Source organism: Myotis lucifugus, unplaced genomic scaffold (genome assembly GCF_000147115.1).
Source record: "Myotis lucifugus unplaced genomic scaffold, Myoluc2.0 scaffold_119, whole genome shotgun sequence".
In the NCBI taxonomy this organism is placed as follows: Eukaryota; Metazoa; Chordata; class Mammalia; order Chiroptera; family Vespertilionidae; genus Myotis; species Myotis lucifugus.
Window position 1 is genome coordinate 3,086,849 of NW_005871167.1, and position 21,945 is coordinate 3,108,793.

The 21,945-nt window shown below is 48.6% G+C and overlaps 2 protein-coding genes and 1 pseudogene across 5 annotated transcripts; 2 read left to right on the plus strand and 1 right to left on the minus strand.

The window, feature by feature from the left end:
- The first annotated feature begins 940 nt into the window (after positions 1 to 940).
- GLS2 (glutaminase 2) lies at positions 941 to 14,539 on the plus strand. 4 transcript variants are annotated; one of them, XM_006093624.3, is made up of 18 exons: positions 941 to 1,145; positions 5,970 to 6,069; positions 6,676 to 6,797; positions 7,372 to 7,501; positions 8,042 to 8,121; positions 8,204 to 8,367; positions 8,585 to 8,643; positions 10,147 to 10,179; positions 10,439 to 10,497; positions 11,070 to 11,136; positions 11,282 to 11,332; positions 11,520 to 11,696; positions 12,346 to 12,477; positions 12,591 to 12,683; positions 12,826 to 12,887; positions 13,380 to 13,456; positions 13,739 to 13,802; positions 13,895 to 14,539. In XM_006093624.3, the coding sequence occupies exons 1-18, from the start codon at positions 964 to 966 to the stop codon at positions 14,049 to 14,051; spliced, it is 1,809 nt and encodes a 602-aa protein (XP_006093686.1). In that variant the 5' UTR covers positions 941 to 963; the 3' UTR covers positions 14,052 to 14,539. The 4 variants fall into 4 exon arrangements, with proteins under 4 accessions (XP_006093686.1, XP_023613734.1, XP_023613735.1 ...); XM_023757966.1 differs by lacking the exon at positions 941 to 1,145 and having other exon boundaries at positions 5,812 to 6,069; XM_023757967.1 differs by lacking the exons at positions 941 to 1,145; positions 7,372 to 7,501.
- SPRYD4 (SPRY domain containing 4) lies at positions 14,505 to 16,524 on the minus strand. The gene is made up of 2 exons (XM_006093630.3): positions 16,416 to 16,524; positions 14,505 to 16,085 (listed from the first exon to the last, which is right to left on the minus strand). Exons 1-2 carry the CDS (start codon positions 16,498 to 16,500, stop codon positions 15,547 to 15,549), a joined length of 624 nt encoding a protein of 207 aa, XP_006093692.1. The 5' UTR covers positions 16,501 to 16,524; the 3' UTR covers positions 14,505 to 15,546.
- Positions 16,525 to 16,564: 40 nt separating this feature from the next.
- On the plus strand, positions 16,565 to 17,513 carry LOC102426093 (annotated as a pseudogene).
- The last annotated feature ends 4,432 nt before the right edge of the window (positions 17,514 to 21,945 follow it).

The window sequence follows — 21,945 nt, forward strand, 5'->3', positions numbered from 1 at the left end:
ATGCTTCTCTCTCTCCCTCTCCCTTCCTCTTGGTAAGAAATCAATAAAAAATAAAATAAACAAAACGTTTAAGGGCACGGAGTTAAGAATACCCAAGCACCCTAAACAGCCACTGAATAACTGACATAGATAAGAGAACCCAAGCACCCGAGCAAGCACCGGTGAGCTTTCCGCGGCCTCCTGGCCTCATTAAAGTGCCGCGGGAGCTGTTTCTGGTCGGGGCGCTCCCCGGCCTTTGACTCCTCGCTCGCCGATACCACCTGGCGGAGATTAGCACTTGGCCTCCACCCGCGCTGCGAGGGCCACTGCGGGCCATTTCTGGCCTCCGAACGTCGAGGGCCACTAAGTGGCCGCTAGTGTAGAGAGGCGCCCCTCTGCTCTTCCTCTGCGAACCCCATCCTCCCGGGCCGCCGTGTCCTCGCGGCGAGCGGAGCTCACCGGGCGGGCGTCGCGGCCGCCCGGCCACGCTTTTCCCGCCCTCGGCGTCCGCACGCCCCGCCTGCGACCTCGGGGGTCGCCGCGCGCTGGAGTCCGCAGGCTTTCGGGAGGCCCGCCCCCTTGCACTGATTGGGTAGGCTCCTCTTTTCCCCGCCCCCGAGGTTCTGGCTTCCTCGGTGATTGCACGGCGGCCGTGTCCATCCGCACCCTCAGGCCCCGCCCTCTCCTCCCCGCGCACCGAGACGCCCTCCGCCCGCGTTCGCCCCTCGCCGGGGATCCGCTCACCCATCCCCTTGGCCCGCGGGCATTGGGTGCACCTGACAGCGGCTCGAGCCTTATAGGGACAGGCGCCTCCTCCTGTTACAATCCCACCCACCGGGCCCCAGCTCTCGGACACCTCCCGGGCTTCACACTCCATCCCAGAGCTCCCCCCACCTCTCCTCGTCCCCGATTCCTCCGCCCCTCCTTCCAGCCACGGTTCAGACGCCCGGGGCGCTCCGCCGGAACGGGCGACGTGCTGGGGGGATGCGCTCCATGAAGGCTCTGCAGAAGGCGCTGAGCAGGGCCGGCAGTCACTGCTGGAGGGGAGACTGGGGTCACCTGAGCCGGAGCCCCCTCCTGGGCGGGGGCGTCCGGCACCACCTCAGTGAGGCCGCGGCGCAGGGCAGGGAGACGCCGCACAGCCACCAGCCGCAGCACCAGGCTCAGTAAGGCTTGCGCGACGGGTAGGGCACCGGCTCCCGCTCACTAGCTCCCAAGTCCCGTTCCTCGGGAGCGCAGCTCGTCTTCTTCCCTCTCCTCTCTTCGCTCACTCGCCGGCGATGCCTTTTCCTTTAGATTTGGGGTTTTGGGTCCGCCGCGCTCGGGCAGTAAAATGCCGTCCGCCCGGGAGAGCGTTTGGTCAGGTCGGTCCTCGGGATGGTGCCTGTCCCAGGTGCGTACCTCGCCGGGAACCTGGATGCGCGGCGTGTTTCTCGGTGCACGTGTCTGAGTGCGGGGCTGTGTGCGCACCACCCAGCCGCATCCTCCCTCTCCTCCTCGCGGGTATCTTAGGGGGTGCGTGGGGACGCGACAGCCTCCCTCCTGAGTCCTGCTGTACTGGGGTCTGTCGGTGTTTGTGCACTGGGGTCTGTCGGTGTGGGGGGTCTGTCAGTGTGGGGGGGCCTGTCAGTGTGGGGGTCTGTGTCTCGGCGCATTCTTGGCGTGTAATGTGATGCGCGTGTATTATTGGTGCGCAAGTACGTTGGTGCGTGTGTTGTTTGCGTAAGTGTTGGGTGTGTGCATTGCCAGGGCTCCCTAATCTGTGAATAAGGGTGTTTTTCCAATTGGTTGTTGAATGGGGAAAATCTTTATCATAGTGGCAGGATGGGAGGGGGGCATAAAACGCAGATTTCTGAAACTAAAGCCCATCAGATCTGCTATCTGTGCTTCCCTGGCTTACTGACCTAAAGGGCTCTCTCCCTCTCCCCTGGGGCTCTTATTGTGCCCTAACCCCCAATACCCAGGAACACTTGGTGGCTGAGCCTCTTTCCTCTGAGACACAGACAGAGGCAGGACAGGAAGTACTGCCCTCCCCAGAAGTGAATGTAGACACTGTCCAAGTCGCCCCTGCTCTATTATAGCAGGAGCAGGAAACGGACCATCTCCCCTGGCATTGACATCTACTGATGACTTTCAGAAAGATGTGCACATCGTAATTAGAGTAGCCAGACTCATAGCACTACCTCACTGCCACTGGAATCCCTGCTCTGACCAATATGGTATTATTTATGTGTTTATTATTAATAATTATTATGCTGTACTTTTCCATCGGCCTCTTCTCAAGGAGACATGGAACATATCAACTATAAAGAATAAGCCCTCTCTCTCCTGATCTACTCCCCCACTCAACTTTCCCCAAATAATTGCCCTGGGAGAAATGACGGTGGGATAGAGCCAAGGCCTAACCTCCTTTACCCTCACACTTTCTGTGGGGTGGGGAGCAAGAGGTGTCCCTGGTCCCTGCCCCCTTTCCTTACCCAGTGAGTCAGGTGGATCAGGGTGTTTTTAGAAGGCTTGATCCCCCTGCCCAGGCTGCCTGTGCTCCCAGGGACTCTTGTTAATGGCCTTGGACTGATGTTCCCTTGGGCAGAAGGAGCTGAGAGCACTGAAGGGGGAGGGGTTCTTGTGTTGGGGGAAAAGGGGGAGTAAAGAGAAAATACCATTATTCAGGTTATTGTTTGTTTGTTTTTTAATATTTAGCTTTATTGTTTTTATTATAAAAGAAAAACAAGATAAATAGAACATCAAGAAAAAAATTAAGTTTCCAATTAATTTTGTGATATATATCCATATATATCCTATCCTATATATGTATATATAAAATTTAACAAAAATAGGGCCTTGGCATTCATATTATTTAGTAACCTATCTTTTCCATTTAAACAGCTTTAAATATCATTGCATATGTGTATATATTGTTATTTTAATGGCTGCCATTTTGCCATTTTAAGATTCCATTGGATCAAGTATCATAATTTAGCCAATTTTCAGTTTAGTTACTACATATTCTTGTGCACTTGTTCAATTATTTCTTAGAATAAATTGCTAGAAGAGTTTGCTCTCCAGAGATTGATATGTTGTATAATCTTCTAGAGTTATTTTTTGCATATATCAGCAGATACATGTTAATATTATTTTCCCTTTTTTATGCAAATGGTGTCATACTATATACATTGTTCTACATTTTGCTTTCCCCCCTCAACAGTATGTTGTAGATCAATCCATATCTAGGTCAAAGGGTGTGCAATTTTGTTTGTTTGGTTTGGTTTGTTTTGTTAGTCCTTACCTGAGGACATTCTTCCCATCATTTCTTTCAGAGAATAGAAGGGGAGAGGGGGGAGAGAGATAGAAAGACGTCTATGTGAGAGAGACACATGGACTGCATGAGCCCCAACTGACCAGGGGGCAGGGAGCAAACCCAAACCGAGGTACGTGCCCTTGACGGGAATTGAACTCGAAATCCTTCAGTGCGCAAGCCGATGCTCGAACCACTGAGATACCGACCAGGGCAAGAGTGTGCAGTTTATTTAAGGCTTGAGACACATTCAGTAAGATGGCATTATCTCCTGTCTTCCTTCAGCTTCGGGCAGAAAGACCTGCCCTCAAAGTGTTCCTGTGTATCTTCCTTCTTGAGCTATTCCTAAGATATCTTTTTCCTCCTTCCTCTGTCACCACATGGATCCTCACTTCCCTATAGGCACCACGTTTATTGTGACAATTGGATTTCCTCAGAAACAGGAAAACTTCCCCCTCTCTTAGTATTTCTCCTAGAACAAAACACATATACACATGCCTAGTCTATGCCAAGCTTCTTGATTTTTAATATTGTTTTATTTTTAATGCATTGTTTCAACAGAGAATATATTCATATTCGCATATACCCTATTCAATAGATAACATGCATATTCATATAGCTAACAATTCAAAATTTACAAAAAGATATATAGTGGGAAATATCCCTCCCACCCCTTTTGCCAGCACCTGCTTCATCTAGGGAGAGATAAATCAGTCTTCCAGAAATATTTTGTGCCTGAAAAAGCAAATATATATACTTTTCCCTTTTAAACATAAATAGCACCATACTAAAAATAATGTTTTATAGCTTGCTTCCTTTAGTTACTATTACATCATTTTAAGTCAATATTTATGCATGCCCTCATTAGTTTTTTATTGATTTTAGAGAGGTAGGGGGAGAGAGAGAAAGACATCAATTTGTTGTTCCACTATTTATGCATTCACTGATTGATTCTTGTATGTGGCCTGAGCTGGGATCAAACCTGCAGCCATGGTGTATCAGAACGACTGAGCTACCTGGCCAGGGCTCTTTGTTTTCTTTTTCTTTTTTTAACACTGCACAATAGTCCATGATATAAATACACTATAGTTTACCTATCCAGTTCCCTATTGATACACATGTAGGTTGTTTTAGTCTTACCTATCAGCAACAATGCAGTGAATATGTTACTTTGTAGGTATGTGAGTACACCTACAGGATAAATGCTGGATAAATTGTTGGGTCAGAGGGTTTTTAAGGGTCTTAATCTCAAATTGCTGTCATATTTGGAATGATCTGATAAAATAATTCCTCTAAATCTGTTAACAATTAATAACATTTCTTGAAGACCAAGAAATCTTCAGTACCTGAAATCTTAAGTGTTATAAGCCAGCTAGAGAGATAATTTGGGGAACAGAGAACTTCCTACAAGTGTAACTAGGTATTCTTTTTGAAGACCCACTGTGTGCTAGGGACTTTGCTCAATGCTAGGAAAACAAAAATATGTAAAACACAAAGACCTAACAGTGGAACAAGAGAAATTCTTCTGTCAATAAGATGATGTGTTGTGTCATACCAGCAGTATAGCGGCATCTGGAGGTTGGGGAAGCCTTTAAAGAGTTAGTAACATTTGATTTGGACCTTGAAGGATGAGCAGGACTGTGCAACATGAAGGATACAGAGGTTATTCCATGCAGAAGTTTTAGCATAAGCAAAGGCCAGGAAGCCTGACAACACCTGGCCCAGTTGGGAGCCACCTGGCATAACCGGAGTGTGGGGCACAGGGAAGAATAGGAAAGGAATGTTGGCAGGTTCTCAGGAGCCTTCAATGCCATACCAAGGAATAATACCAAGAAGTAATAACTTATTTTGTAGGCAGTAGGGAGCTATCAAAGGTTTTCCGTAGTGAAATGACATTTGCGTTTTAGAAAGATGACCATGCATTGTGGAAGATGGGTTGGAAGGCAAGAAGAGAGTATAGTACCGTTAGGAGTTGGTGATAAGGAAGCATGATTTACCGAGCCTCTGCTTCGTGAAGACAGTTTTTGGAATTTATGGAATGTTATTTTAATGAAGCCTCACATCACCCATGTAAGGCAGACATTACTACCCTTATTTTATAGATGAGGAAGCCAGTTCAGCAGTATTAAATAACCTTACTATCTATATTAAAATCACACAACTATTAAGGTGCAAACTCTGGTTCTTTCTACTATACCATGCTGGCACAAGGGAAGAGAAGAAAAGAGGGTCGATTTGAGACATTATGGAGGTAAATTCATCCAACATTGTTTACCAACTGAACATGGACGGAATTATCCAAATGATCCAAATGGTTGCATGTTCCCAGCTTGGCACCTAGAGGAGTGGTAACACTATGAACCCAGATGGAAACACAAGAAGGAGGTGAAATTACATCAGGTTTGGACATGTTAAGTGTGTGGTACCTGTGGAACATCTAGTAATGGAAATGTCTAGAAGGCAGCTAGAAATAAAAGTCTAAAGGCCAGGGACAACAACAACAACAAAATGCTTGTGAATAAAATTTAAGACTTCTCGGGACAGATGTGAAAGTTGACATTATGGGGATAGATCAGATAGCTCAGGGAGGAGGCCTAGAATGAAGATACCTACTACTTATAAGCCCATGTTCCAGGAGGAGCAAGGATCAGTTCTCAGTTTCCTGCCCTCCTCCCCTGTCTCTGCCCCCAAACAGTGATGCGTCAGAGAGTGGCATGCTGTCTCGCTTGGGTGATCTGCTCTTCTACACTATTGCTGAGGGACAGGAACGAATCCCTATCCACAAGTTCACTACTGTAAGTTTCTCTACCTGCTCAGAACCCTAATCCCTTGGGATCTCTTACTGATTTTAGAGAAAGGGAACGAGAGAAACATTGATTTTGTTGTTTCACTTATTTAAACATTCATTGGTTGATTCTTGTATGTGCCCTGATCGGAAATCCAACCCACAACCTTGGCGTATGGGGACGATGCTCTAACCAACTGAATTATCTGGCAAGGCCCTTGGGATCTCTTGAAAGTGGGGAAAACAGGGTAGGACAAGTACAGGGCAGCTAATAATGGGTTGCTTCGTGAGGATGAAGAATAGTAGATGCCTAGGCTGATGAGACAATCCCATCCCTGCCCCAGGATGGGAAGATTAACTCCTCTGACTCAGCCCATCTTCTTGGTTTGGGACTTTGATCCAAGGGGTTCAGAAACCAGCTGCCTTGGTGAAAAAGGGTAGGAAACCCCCATTAGCCTTCAAAGCTGTTATGTTTCTTCTTCTTAGTTTGCAAACCCATTTGTTACACCGAATGTAGTAGTTGGGGTTAAGCTAATTGTTGTCCATTGGGAAAGATTTTTAGGATTGTATTACTGTCCTTGCGGCTGATCTTATTAGCTTCTTCTTTACCCTAAAGGCACTGAAGGCTACTGGACTGCAGACGTCTGATCCCCGGCTCCGGGACTGCATGAGCCAGATGCGCCGCATGGTTCGAGAGTCCAGCAGTGGCGGCCTCTTGGACCGAGATCTCTTCCAAAAGTGAGGGCCCCAGAAACAAGAGCACCGCTCTCAATTGTTCTTGGACATAGATGATAACAGCAGGGAGGGATCTTAGGGATTGGATAGTTCAGCCCCTCGTTTTATTTTATTATTACACGAGTTACACATGAGTACGCACATACTAGTATAAGAGTTCAAACAATATAGAAATACATTTTCTCCTTTCCCTGTCTCCCCAATCTCAGTTCCATTTCCCAGAAGTAAACATTATTAACAGATTAGTATCTTTTAGATAATGTCCTATGCCTTTACATACATATAAGAATATATGTAAATATGCTTATTTAGGATTTTTAAAATATAAAGATGACCTACTATGCATATTATTCGAGTATTTATTTTTCTTGGGCTATCTTTCCACATTATTCCAGCCCCTCATTTTAGAGGCAGAGAAACTCAAGACCCAGAAAGACAATGTGACGTGCCAAAGGTCACACAGTATTGGTCCCAAACCTGATGACCACTCACACCTTTATTCCAAATTTCCACGGCTCCAGAGTGAGTCACAGCTGCATCTCTCCAGCTCCCTAACCCACTCACGTCTGGAATCCAGGTGTGTGAGCAGCAACATTGTGCTCCTGACCCAGGCATTCCGAAAGAAGTTTGTCATTCCTGATTTTGAGGAGTTCACGGGCCATGTGGATCGCATCTTTGAGGATGCCGGAGAGTTCACTGGAGGCAAAGTGAGGGCCCGGGGACTAGGGGAGGGGCAAGGGCTCTGGGCCAGATATACCTTGCTTCTCTGAGATTTCCTGGGGCTGGGAATCCAGTGGATGAGGGGTGAGAAGCAGAACCTCTAAAAATGGAGACAAGGGCTTTATGTATTTCTATACATGCAATTTCTAAAGCAAGTGAGGGGATTTGAAGTTTTTATGGGGACATTTGGCATAAGGACTCAATAGAACTTTGAAAGAGACTTATAGGATAATTGAGCCTAAGAACCAAAAAGGGAAGCTGATCCCAGAATATTCTTCTTTTTACTTTTCATGGACTTTACTGCCTTCTCTATAGGAGTGGAGTTACAGAAAGAGAAGGTCTCCTAGGACTTAAGTCTTGGGTGTCTCTGAAAACAACAGGCAGGAGAGAACTCTGTTGCCCTAGAGAAAACAGAATTTTAGCCTTTATCTAAAAGATTCTCCTGACCCTGAACCTCAGCAGCTCTGTTCACCTTCTTCACATCCCTATCTCCATTCTGTCCATTTTCTCTACCCACTCATGACCAGGTGGCAGCCTACATCCCTCAGCTGGCCAAGTCAAATCCAGACCTGTGGGGCGTCTCCCTGTGTACTGTGGATGGTCAGCGGTGAGATGCTGGGTGAGAGAGGGGAAGCAGGGCCCGGGTGCAGAACATAGGCCGACCTCTCATGGCAGCTGTCTACCTCCAGGCACTCCGTGGGCCACACAAAGATCCCCTTCTGCCTGCAATCCTGCGTCAAGCCCCTCACCTATGCCATCTCTGTAAGCACCCTAGGCACTGACTACGTGCACACGTTTGTGGGCAAGGAGCCCAGTGGCCTGCGCTACAACAAGCTCTCCCTCAACGAGGAAGGTGAGCACTGCCAGGGCTCAGACCAGACTCATAAATGCTCCCCTCAAATCCCCACCTCACCCTCTTTTGTTTATTTCTCTGCCCTTCCTGATTAGCTCTGTCATTCCATCCTCCCCAGCAAAGAAATCTTTCTAGTCTAGCCTGCAGAGCGGGCAGACTGTAAACAAGGTTTTTTCTCAGTGGCTGATAAGACACTGGGTGGTTTGTATTTCCTCAGGAATCCCCCATAACCCCATGGTCAATGCTGGCGCCATTGTTGTGAGCTCCCTGATCAAGGTCAGTGCCACCCTAGCCTTCTCCTAACCCCCTGTTCCTATATCCCTCATATCTGTCCAGCTCTCCAGGGAGACTGGTGGGGCTTTGATTCCTTTGAGGATCCCCAGGAGGCAGTGAGGGCACATATGAGGATGTCAGTAAAAGGAACTCTACCCCTGCCCCCACCCACGAGTCAGGAACCCAGAGCTTCCTGGCCCTTAGAGAAGAGAGCAGGTCCTGACCCCTGCCTAGGACCAAGGGCCAAATGCCAGACACAGGGGGAGGACAACACTATTAGGTGCTGATTGGCCACTTCTGGGTGAGGGACACACAGAAGGAAGGGTGAATGGCCAGGCCAGGGTAGCTATTCACGTCACCTGGAACTATGAGTTGGCCTTGAGCAAAGGTGTCAGGCTGGCTTGTCAGCTGTAGGTCTCCCAGGGCTTGAGTAACAACCTGAGAGTAATGTGGGCAGCAATGCTCTGGAGCCAATCACAGTTCCTCCTGGGGAAGGTGGTGTTAGGAGCCCTTCCTCCAGGGACTTAGGTGTCAGAGTTCCTGTGATGTTGACACTAGTTGACATGTACGGGAAGTAATGAGGGTGGGAGGAGACCAGGCTCCCTCGAGAGCTGGGCAGATGCTCTGGGACAGCTCTATCTACAGCTCTGTATCTGGGGCCTGCCTCATTCCATTCCCATGTAAGCAGACCCTATTGGACTTGATTTTCAGCTAAAATCTTTAGCTTTATTTCAATTATCAACATAATTGATAAACTTGAATATTATAATATATGCAACACACACCCTCATCCCATTCCTGTCACTCCAGTCTTGGAGATGGCTATGGGAGTCCGGGAAAGGATAGAGTGAGGATCCAGCGTGGGGTGTAAGGAATGGGGATGGGATCAGGAATAGGGGTGGGGTTTGGGGACAGGATTGGAACCAGGAAAATGAAAGTGGGAGTCTGTGACGAGGGGCAGAATTGAGAATGGAAGTGGGAGTGTGACTCCGGGATGAGTGAGGCTCGTAGATAGGGTGAGGTTATTTGTATTCATTACTTGATAATAAAATCTTAGCGATTTTTAAAAAATATATTTTATTGATTTTTACAGAGAGGGAGGGAGAGAGATAGAGAGTTAGAAACATCGATGAGAGAGAAACATAGATCAGCTGCCTCCTGCACATCTCCTACTGGGGATGTGCCCGCAACCCGGGTACATGCCCTTGACCGGAATCGAACCTGGGACCTTTCAGTCCGCAGGCCGACGCTCTAGCCACTGAGCCAAACCGGTTTCGGCCGATTTTGTTTTTAAGGTCACTAAATATACATGGATACTAAAAAGTCTTAGCTGTTTATTGGTGTGTTTTTTTAATAAAAAAGAAAAAAAAAAGGTGATTGTAAAATGTAACACATTCCCAGAGGCAAACTAGTCTAACGCTTTAACGGGGTCCTTCTGATCCTCCTGTCACTTTCCTAGGTTTGGAACACTGATATCTCTCTCTCTTTCTCTCTCTCTCTCTGCAGATGGACTGTAACAAAGCAGAGAAGTTTGATTTTGTAAGTTTCCTTGCTACTCAGCCCCTGGCTGCTTTTCTCCGTGGCATGTTGTCCTCTCCAGCTGCCCCAGTACCTGGCTCTAACCCTCTGGTAGTGCACCAGCCCATACTAGAAACCTTATTTCCAGAACTGTGGGGATCTGCTGGCCTCAGAGAAGAAAGGCACCTGAAGTCCTTGCTGGGAAAAAGACTGAGGAGTTCAGAGAGTTAGTAGGGTCCTCACTCATGTGGTGCCTCCCCTGTCTCTTTTTCTCTTCTAGGTATTGCAATATCTGAACAAAATGGCTGGAAATGAATTCGTGGGTTTCAGCAATGCCACGTAAGACCTTGTTCACAGGATTGGCTGAATACATTGCCTGTGTGTGTGTGTGTGTGTGTGTGTGTGTGTGTGTGTGTGTGTGTAAATGAGAGAGAGCGAGAGCGAGAGCGAGAGCGAGAGAGAGAGAGAGAGAATATGAGAGAATATATGAGAGAATATATGAGAATAGAACCATAGGAGGAAGAAATCCCAAGGGAACTTTGGCCTCCCAGCTTCCTCTGAGCCCCTTCATTGGCATTTATTTACTTTATAAAAGAACTTGCTCTATTTCTATTTAGTACTTAATGAGGGAGGTGATGTAAGGATTTCTTGCCAAGCCTCTCAAAGCCATGTTTTTCTAGACTAGATGACTAAACAATTTGGGGTGTTTTGTTTTTTACACTTTATAATAAAGCTCTGCCCGGTGCTTGCTGGGGTCCAGGAGTTTGGCAGCATTACTGAGAATTTATAAAGGGGTTGATTTAATTTAACATGTGCAATGTAGTTCTGTCTCTCTCAGGGAAGGTATTTTTTCCCCTTCTCCTCACACCCACCCCTCAAACATCAAGTACTAAATTGGGTGTTTGCTTCAGATTCCAGTCAGAGAAGGAAACGGGGGATCGGAATTATGCCATCGGCTATTATCTAAAGGAAAAGAAGGTAATTGGGAGAGCAAGTCCCTGGGAATTCTGTGGCTGGCGGAAGGGCAGTTCGGGCTGGGGACTTGGGCTGAGATCCTGGCCGTGTGAAAAGACGACTGATGGCCTGAAGAGGATGCTCTCCCCTCCCCTCTCCTTCCTTGCAGTGCTTCCCTAAGGGGGTGGACATGATGGCTGCCCTGGATCTCTACTTCCAGGTAAACACTGCCGCTCAACTCAGGGTCACGGGAACAGGGCAGGCTATATTTCTTGCTCTGACCCAAAGGGATGCTCCTCCGGAAACACCTGGGAACTTGTAGAAAGATCAGGATGCCAAGAACGTTGCTCTGCAACCAAGAGTGTTCAGGTCCACACCACACCCTCACCTCTGCCTTGTCTCCATAGCTGTGCTCCGTGGAGGTAACCTGTGAATCAGGCAGTGTCATGGCAGCCACCCTGGCCAATGGTGGGATCTGCCCCATCACAGGAGAGAGCGTGCTGAGCGCTGAAGCAGTGCGCAACACCCTCAGCCTCATGCACTCCTGCGGCATGTATGACTTCTCAGGCCAGTTTGCCTTCCACGTAAGTGCTTCTGGCCCTTCCATCCATGTGCCACAAGCCCATAGCCAGGCAGAGAGGACACTGAGTCTCTGAAGGTGGAGAGGTGGAAGCTTGTACCTGCCTCCCATTCACTAACTTCCAGCCAGGCAATTAGGCCGAGAATCCTTAGGGGTTTGCCAAACACATAAAGTCCCTCAAACACAAACACATGTTGTGACCAATCTTCTGTGGCCCTTCACATGGCTGGTGCTTCTCTAGACTTCAGGTTAGATGTCACCTCCAGAGAGACGCTTTTCTGACCACTTTTAGCCTCGGGTGGTGCCCCTCCCATTTCTCTATCACATCTTCCTACTTCTTTTCTTCTGTGTTATCATAAGCTGTGATTATTTTTGTCTATTTGTCTACCTATTTACTGTCTATCTCCTATCATCAGAATGAGAGGTTTTGTCCTAGTTCTAGCATCAGTCACGGAGTAGATACCCAATAAATATTTCCTTACTGAAGCCATGAATTTAAAGGGGGGTAGGGAAGGACAGGAGTAGGAAAAGCTAATTAACAAGCCAAAAGGTTGAGGTGGGTGTGGCCTTGCCCACATAGTCATTTGGGATAAACTATTAACCCAGACTTGGGACACCTCTAGCTCATCCTCAGTTTCAATTTTGTCCCCAAGGTGGGCCTGCCAGCCAAGTCAGCTGTGTCAGGAGCCATCCTCCTGGTGGTACCCAATGTCATGGGAATGATGTGTCTCTCACCTCCACTGGACAAGCTGGGGAACAGCCACAGGGGCATCAGTTTCTGCCAGGTAAGTTACTTTGCACATAATACCCAATATTCTTGAATGAGTAACTAAAGCAATTTTTACCTCCTACTAAGAGCACGGAGTAAGTAAATAATCTCTCTGGCTTACAATTTTAGAAGTTGGTGTCTCTCTTCAATTTCCACAACTATGACAACCTGAGACACTGTGCTCGAAAGTTAGACCCACGGCGTGAAGGGGGAGAAGTAAGGGTAAGAAAAACCTCAGGTGGCGTCTAAAATATTTCAGAATACCCTTGGCTAAGCATCCAGGGAGGAGCGTCATGGGGCGGAGCTGGGCATGGGTGGGCTCAAAGTCACAGTTAATCTCAAGTGGGTATGATCTGTTTTCCAGAACAAGACTGTGGTAAACCTGTTATTTGCTGCCTATAGTGGAGATGTCTCAGCTCTTCGAAGGTACCTCTGTGACCAAATAAACACAACAAAATACTCCTGGTCAGAGATCTCATAAGGAGTTATCATAGCAAAAGAGTTAAGTGCTTCAGCTTTAGAGTCAGATACAATGGACACAGTGCACTTAAATGAAAATTTTTTCAAAGTACAGTGCCTACTATGTGATAAGACCTTAATTAATGGTAGCCACTGTTAGGATTAACCTGGGTGTTAAGAGCAGAGGTAGTAGGTAAGGACCCTGCCTTCAGTGGATTACAACATCGGCAAATATGTACTGGGTAGCTACCACAGATAAGCAGTGATGTTTCTGGAACCACCACACTCCCATTTCTCTGACGTGGGAGTAACAGTCTCATCTGGGTAGGGAACACATTGTGCGAGGCCTACGATTTTGGCATAAGCTCTGGGACCTATCCAGTCTGACCCCACTTCAGAAAGGACATGAGTGATTCTAAGCTGATACGGGTTACTCCAGCTGCTTTCCACTACCCTCAGGTTTGCCTTGTCAGCCATGGACATGGAACAGAAAGACTATGACTCCCGCACAGCCCTGCATGTTGCTGCAGCTGAAGGTATCTGAAGGTTAAATAAGAGGTTAAATAAGTAGATCGGAAGACCCTTCCTTTTCTACCAAGAGTACCCCCCACCCAATTGGGTGTGCCCTCAGGGTGGTTTTGTCCAGACACCCTTCAGTTTGCAGGCTGTTATTGGGTACTGCAGGGAACAAAATGGGAAGAGGCCTTTCCCCCTCCTTTATTGGTTCAGAACTCCAGCTGCCAAGGGTCTGCACCATTGTTGTCACCAAAAGGTTCAGGATCTGTACCCTCTCATTTTCCTTCTGCCCATATTCCTAGGACACATAGAAGTTGTTAAATTTCTGATTGAGGCTTGCAAAGTGAATCCTTTTGTCAAGGACAGGTGAGTAGGATTAAGCTAAAAGGGGGTGTGGGTAGCCACCACTGTTATGTATAGAACCAGGGCACTCTCTCTGTCTTCTCTGTTCCTCTCAGGTGGGGCAACATTCCCCTGGACGATGCTGTGCAGTTCAATCACCTGGAGGTAGTGAAACTGCTTCAAGATTACCAGGACTCCTACACACCATATGAGAACCAGGCTGAAGCAGCAGCGGAGGCTCTGTCTAAAGAGAACTTAGAGAGCATGGTGTGAGCATGGAGCACACATGGTCCCTGCTCAAGAAAAAGCACGAACTGGCCACACATTTAACCCATAACCACCAAACATGCTATGGAGAGCTGCAGTCCTTCAGTGCAGACCAAGACAGGCCAGTGCTTTCTGTGAGAGGCAAAATACCCCATTTCCCTTGGCAGAGTATAGAGAAGTGCCTAGGTGGATACCTGCAGTAGAGCTATCCACGGAGACTGTGGGCTTCTTCAAGGTATAGCCTAATTGCCTAGCCCACTCAGAATCTTTCCAGGTCTTCACCCAGGTGCCCTCTTCCTCTCCCTGAAGAAACCATCATGAGAGAGAAAGAGACACTTGGGTGAAGGGGCTCTAGCCACCATGCACATGTCTATATAGAGCTATGCACCTGGTTTTAGTTGTCTGGAGAGATATGTCCCCCTTGGCAAGGAAACAGAAATTTTATAGACAGAGAAAGTATTTTGTGCTTAAATAAACTTTAATTACACAAATGATTATTTTTGCTAAACCCAGTCCTCTTTCTCCCCTGGAGGTATTCAGTTGCATCACCATCATAAAGACAGAATAAGATGGAGCCACAGGGTCAAACAGAAATAATGTATTTCACATAGATGCTCATCCCACCAGGTTTTCCTCAACCCCTAATACTGCTTTAGGTTAAGTGTATTCTGCCAAGGTTGTGGTGGGAGGGTAAGGGTTTGGATCTGAGCAGGCCCCAAAAATGTGCAAGCCCTCAGGTCTCTCTCCTCCCTCTGGAAGTTCCAACTGTAGCAGAAATGAAGATGGAACTTCTCAAGAATAAAGTTTCCAGCACGAATGCCCTTGATATCCCCCAAGTGTCTCTTTCCCTTTGGTAGTGGTTATAACTGGCCCGTGAGTACAAGGGATTGTCCAGGTGTCGGAGGTATGCAGGTTAAGGCAGATGGACTCATGGTGAGGATAGCTGCAGTTGTGTGGGGCTGAGAGTCCAGCTTTGAGGTACTGAGGAAGGAGGGCTCTGTTCTCCCTCTGACAGACAGTAAAGCATTTCCCGAGGGAGCCAGGGCCCAGACTCCGTATGTGCTTTAGAGAAAGGGCCAAGTCACTGAACCACTCCTCCAGCCAGAGGTAGGAAGGATTTCCTGTGGAGAGACTCAGTAGAACACCAAGAACAAACAGAAGTTAACATGGGTAAAGGGAGAGAAAGGTACCATAGTGATGAATACATCCAAACAAAGCTGAAAGGTAAGACCCCAGGACTGAATACAGTCTGAGAAGGGCCTGGGCACAGGAAGACGGAGGGACCCAAGGAAGCGAGTCCAGGAAAAGACACTCATGGTAGCCTAGGAAAACTGGCAGTAGCCTAGCTTCCGCAGGTAGGGGAGAGGGAAATGACTAAGACGCTGCACAGAGCACCTGAACTGGGGAGCTAGAGGTTGCTTGAGGCAACGTTAAAAGGCTTCAGACACTCTCAGGAGGACGCTGGCCAAGCATGTGATTAGGAACTCCAGTGATGGACGTACTAGAGGCCCTTGGGCACCTCAAGCCCCGAATGGGTCAGCAATTCTCCATCCCAAAGGGCAAAGGCAGGTACCACTGGACCCCGGAAATCTGTCCGTAGCGTGTGGACCACAGCCACCCGGCTCACATCCACCAAGCTCAGCTTCTGGGCCTCGTACTCCAGCAGCAGCCCCACCTTGTCTGGATGCCCGATGCCCTCAATAGGGGCTTTCTCGTTGGCCAACATGGTGTGCCACTTGCGCTGGGCATAGGTGAACACCCAGGAACGGACGTCCACTCCGATGCAGCTGTCCCGAGAAATGTCCACATCGGCCACCCCGACCCGGAACTGCTGGGAGCGCTTCACCGTCACCTCCCAGTAGTGCCTGCCGCTGGTGACCGCGGTGTCCGCCAGCACCACCGCCCACTCCCGGAAGCGCTCCGCGTTCAGGGCCAGCTGGGTGGGCTCCAACCCCACCATGCCGTATTTGACACCTGTGTCCCCTTTGAAGAGTGCCAGGCTGCTGTGGGCGGTTTTCTCTTCCAGTTTGAAACTGACGCCTGCGGGCAGAGCAAAGACACTGGGTGATGGCAGGGGCTCCCGCCCTGGAACGAGAGCTAGAGACAGAGACGCTCTGAAGCAGGCCGGCATGGGGTCACGGAGAGGCAGGGAAGCGTCAGCATGCGAGCGGGCCAGGGAGCGGGGTGCTTTACATAGGCAGCCCCCGGAGCCAAAAAGCTCGGGCTGGCAAAGCCCTAGGTTTTCAAGAACCCAGACAGTGTCCTAGGTGTGGAAGCGCAACACCAACGCAGGTGGGGCGTGGACAAGCTCTGGGAGTAGGAGACGGAAACCGTTTTGAGGTAAAAGAGAGTAAAAGGAGGTAACCCTACCTCTGCGGGCTTCTGCGGCGACAGCCCCCAATCGTTTGGCTGCCCAGCGGCAGAGGTAAGGCGAACGTGCAAAGGGCAGCGCCATCTTGCGCCCCGGAAGAACACGGTACAACTGCCGACCTGGGCCCCTCCTTCGGCCCGCCTGCTTCCGCTCGCACTCGGGGCGCGAGAAGCTGTCGCGCAGGGTGATGACGTAAGAGAGCCAGCGCCCGGGAGGGAGCCGCCATTTTAGTGAGCCAGCGGCGGTGGTTACAGTTTATGGGTTTTTTCTGTGGGAAGGAGTGCTGCTCACGTTTTAACTGAATAGGACGTTTAGAGAGATGATGTAGCAAGATGGTTACAAGTGATTGTAGCATTAAACAGTAACTGGATTCGAACCCGGCTCCGCTGTAAGGCTTTAGACAAATCACTTCTCCGAGCTCTAGTGTTCTCACTTTTTTAATAAAAATATCCAGCCGACAGAGCCAGCGCTGGCCCACGGCCCGGGCGCCATGAGCGGCCTCTTCGGGCGCGCCGCGCTGAGGGAGCTGTTGTGCGGCCCGCGGGCCCGGGGCCCCGGCCTGCTCGTGCGCCCCAGCTCCGGGGAGCCCTCCTGGGCCCGGGAGCGGACCCTGGTGACCGTGAAGCCGGACGGGGTGCGGCGACGGCTGGTGGGCGAGGTGATCCGGCGCTTTGAGAGGCGGGGCTTCCGGCTGGTGGGGATGAAGATGCTGCAGGCGCCGGAGAGCGTGCTGGCCCAGCACTACGAGCGCCATCGCGAGGAGCCCTTCTACGCGGCCCTCCTCGGCCACATGCGCTCGGGCCCCGTGGTGGCCATGGTCTGGGAAGGCCCGAGCGTGGTCCGCGCCTCCAGGGCCATGGTCGGGCTCACCGACGGGGCCGAGGCCGCCCCCGGCACCATCCGAGGAGACTTCAGCCTCCACATCCGAAGGAACGTCGTCCACGCCAGCGACTCGGTGGAGGGGGCCCGGAGGGAGATCCAGCTGTGGTTCCGGAGCAGCGAGCTGGTGGACTGGGCGGACGAGGGCCACCGCGGCAGCCTCGACCCCGCCTGAGCCGCGGCTGCCCCGCCTCCGCCCGGACCCGCGACCTCGGTCCGCGAGGACTCGCGCCCGCCCTGCCCGCCCTGCCCGCCCGCCCCACTCCGCCTCCCCGCTCCCCTCCTGCTCGGCCCAGAGCAGGTGGGCCAACCTTATGTGCCCTTTGTACCTAAACCACCGAGAGCTGGGACCACATCCTTTCCGAGGCAACAGGCCAGACCGATGTTGGAGTCTCCCCCAAAGTGGGTGGTTTAACCTCCCCCCCCCCCCAAGGGGAGGCATTAAACCTCACTGTGCTGTGCAACAACAGCAAAGCATCTGGCTAACAGACCAGAGGGAAAATTAACTGAGAGAACAGCAGCCCGTGGGTACGCGGCAGTTGTCCTAATTAATATTAAACACATAAATACTGCAAATGTTGGTTTTGTATTTTCAGAGTTGGGAATGGAGGGTTTGACTCAATATTTGTTTTTCCCAACTTAACCAAAAACATCACTATTTTGTTTGTTTTTTGTTAATCCTCACCAGAGGATATTTTTTCCATTGATTTTTTTAGAGAGTGGAAGGGAAGCAGGGAGGGGAGGGAGAGAGAGAGAGAGAAACACATGGATTGGTTGCCTCTGGGCCTGCAACCCAGGCATGTTCCCTTGATGGGGAATTGTGGAGCCCGCTGAGTCACACCAGCCAGTGTGGGTCTTTCCGTCTGCTTTAATGCAGTGTCCACACTGCAGTCAGAGTGATATTTTTTTTAAAAATATATTTTATTGTTTTTTTACAGAGAGGAAGGGAGAAAGAGAGGGATACAGAGTTAGAAACATCAATTCAGCTGCCTCTTGCACGCCCCCTACTGGGGATGTGCCTGCAACCAAGGTACATGCCCTTGACCGGAATCGAACCTGGGACCCTTCAGTCTGCAGGCCAACGCTCTACCCTCTGAGCCAAACCAGTTAGGCCAGAGTGATATTTTTTCAATATGTTTTATTGATTTCAGAGAGAGGAAGGGAGATGAGAGAGAGAAAGAAACATCAATGATGAAAGAGAATCATTAATTGACTGCTTCCTGCACGCCCCCTATTGGGGATTGAGCCCTTAACCCAGGCAGGTGCCCCTGACCAAAATCAAACCCGGGACCTTTCAGTCCGCAGGCTGATGCTCTATCCACTGAGCCAAACCAGCCAGGGCCAGAGTGATATTTCTAAATCACAAATTTGATTGTACCACACCCCTTCTTAAATCTTTTAATGTGCCTGCATCAAACTCCCTTGCAAACGCCATGGTCATAAGGCTTTACATGATATTACTGCTGCCTACGTTCATTTTTTTTCTCATAAAACACAGTTCCTCTTTCAAAGGTCTGCAGCAAGCCTGTCAAACTCGCGGCCTGCGGGTTGCATGCCTCGTTTATTTGGCCCTTGTTAGCCTGGTCTACACTCGCGGTCGAACGACCCTTTCACGGGGGTCGCCTAAGACCATCCTGCATATCAGATATTTACATTACGATTCATAACAGTAGCAACATTACAGTTATGAAGTAGCAACGAAAATAATTTTATGTAGCAACATTACAGTTATGAAGTAGCAACGAAAATAATTTTATGGTTGGGTCACAACATGAGGAACTGTATTTAAAGGGCCAGAAGGTTGAGAACCACTGGTCTAGTGGATAGATGAGAATATTGGCAGGGGCAATAGGATGCACTAAGTGCCATGATTGAAGTGATCATAGGATGCTCAGTAAGCAAAGGAGAAGCATCTGGTTTCTTGTGTATGAGGGAGTGTTGGGGAGAGGCTTCCCAGAAGTCGTAGCTATAGCTTTAAAGCAAAAGTGGTTAAGCAAGTGAAGGAACCCAGCCTGCTGAAGATGTCAGCTAGTCTTCCCCAACATACATACTCTTGAGTATCATCTATTCTGGTGGAGCCCCCTGTCAACTAGTGAGGGGCTCTCAAAAACTCTGCCCTATACTTTCCTGAGTCCAGCCAGATCTATATACCCAACAGCCTATTGGACATTTCTACCTGGCTGTCCCCGAGTCACCTCAATCTTTTTTCCCCCCAATCTTATTGATTTTATCATTATGCATATTGATTTTAGAGAGCGAGGAAGGGAGAGAGAGGAAAACATTGAGGTGAGAGAGAACAATTGACTGCCTTTCCATACCTACCCAGCCCAGGGATCAAACCCACAACCTACGTATGTGTCCTGACCCAGAATCAAACCTGCCTCCTTCTGGTATACAGGACAATGCTCCAACCAACTGAGCCACACCAGCCAGGGCATCACCTCAATTTTAACATGTGTAAAGCTAATTTTGTCTTCCTACATAAACTTCCTAGATTCCCTGACTCCGGGAACTACCACCCATGACCAGCCAGTTCCCCAGGTTAGAAACCTGGAAGTCCGAGACCTTTGTCCCCCTCTCACATGACTGATTGTCATTGAATCCCTGGAGTTCTGCATTGGCCTTCTAACTCGCCTCTCATTCTCCTCGATGCTGTTGAGAGAACATTTAAAGAGGCAGCTACCTAGCTCATGCATTAGATTGTGGATTCTTTTTTTTTTTTTTAAATGAGATTTCTTTTTTTTTTTTAATATATTTTATTGATTTTTTACAGAGAGGAAGGGAGAGAGATAGAGAGCTAGAAACATCGATGAGAGAGAAACATCGACCAGCTGCCTCCTGCACATCTCCTATTGGGGATGTGCCCGCAACCCAGGTACATGCCCTTGACCGGAATCAAACCTGGGACCTTTCAGTCCGCAGGCCGACGCTCTATCCACTGAGCCAAACCGGTCTCGGCAGATTGTGGATTCTTAAGAATAGGAATTAAGTCCTTTGTTCTCTGTGCCCCAGGGCCTCAGTATTCCCAGTAGTACAGATGAAATAATGAATGAGTAGTATGAAGGGAGAAAATTTTGTACCCACATTCTTGGAGTAGAGTGGTTTCTTGGCTCCAGCAGGGGTCAGCCTGGCACGGCCTTTTCATCTGACTTAATATGTGAGAAGAGAGGTTTCTATTCCTTTTTAAAAAAATTTTTTTATTGATTTCAGAGAGGAAGGGAGAGAGAGAGATACAAACATCAATGATCATCGATTGGCTGCCTTCCGCACACCCCTTACTGGGGATCGAGCCTGCAGCCCCAGGCATGTGCTCTGACCGGAATCTAACTGCAACCTCCTGATTCATAGGTTGACGCTCAAGCACTGAGGAACACCGGCAGGACGAGGTTTCTATTCCTTTTAAGCCTAGGAGCAAATGGGTAGGGGATAAATTTCCTTCAGAATCCTCCTCTGTCAGTACTTTTTGCATTTTGGTAATAATGAGAGGAAAATTTCTAGTAATAATGAGAGGAAAATTTCTGCATTATGTTCAGATCATGAGAGCTGAAGCAAATAGTTTCTTACCTGCCATCTCTTGCATTATTTCACTTTTACAGATGTTAAATGGCATTTAAATATATAAAATAAATATCAAAAATATAAATCTTTGTTTTACTATGGTTGCAAATATCAAAAAATTTCTATATGTGACACGGCACCAGAGTTAAGTTAGGGTTTTTCAAAATGCTGACACGCCGAGCTCAAAAGGTTCACCATCACTGGTTTAGGCTAACGCACTGGATTATGAAACAGAATGGAATATTTGAGGAGCCACAGAAGCACAATATTGCCCGAGTCTCATGCTGGGGTGATAAGGAGAGCAGTTGGAAAAGTTGAGGCTGGATTATGAAGAGTCATATATGCCGTGATAAGAATCTTTCCGCTCTTCCAGAAAGTAGCCAGAGGTGACCCCAGAAAATGGTTCACTATTCACTTGACCCAGAACACCCCACAAAATCACACAAATCAAGAGATGCAAATCTTCGTGTTCACTTTAAGGACACTCATGAAACTGCCCAGGCCACCAAGGGTATCCCTAACTGAAAAGCCACCAAGCATCTGAAGGATGCCACATTACAGAAGCGATGTGTGCTGTTTCGTTGTTACCATGATAGAGTTGGTAGGTGTACGTAGGCCAAACAATGGAGCTGGACACAAGGTCAGTGGCCCAAAAAGAGTGCCGAATTTTTGCTGCACATGCTTGAAAATGCAGAGAGTAATGCTGAACTTGGGGTTTAGATGTAGATTCTCTGGTCACTGAGCCCATCCAGGTGAACAAAGATGCAACACAGAATTTACAGAGCTCATGGGCAGATTATCCCATACATGAGCTCTCCCTGCCACATTGAGGTGGGGGGGCGGGGGGCGGGGGGAGCAACTTGTTTCTAAACCAGAAGAGGAAGTTGCACAGAAGAAAAAGATATCTCAGAAGAAACTGAAGAAATAAAAACTTACGGCCTGGGAGTAAATTCAGCATAAAAGAAATACTACTAATAAAAGTAAAAGAAAAAATCTTTCAGGCATTCAGGAGCTGTTGGAGGGAATACAGGGAAATGACAAATTACTTTCTGTATATATAAAAGCCTAAACAACCATCACAACCGAATGGAT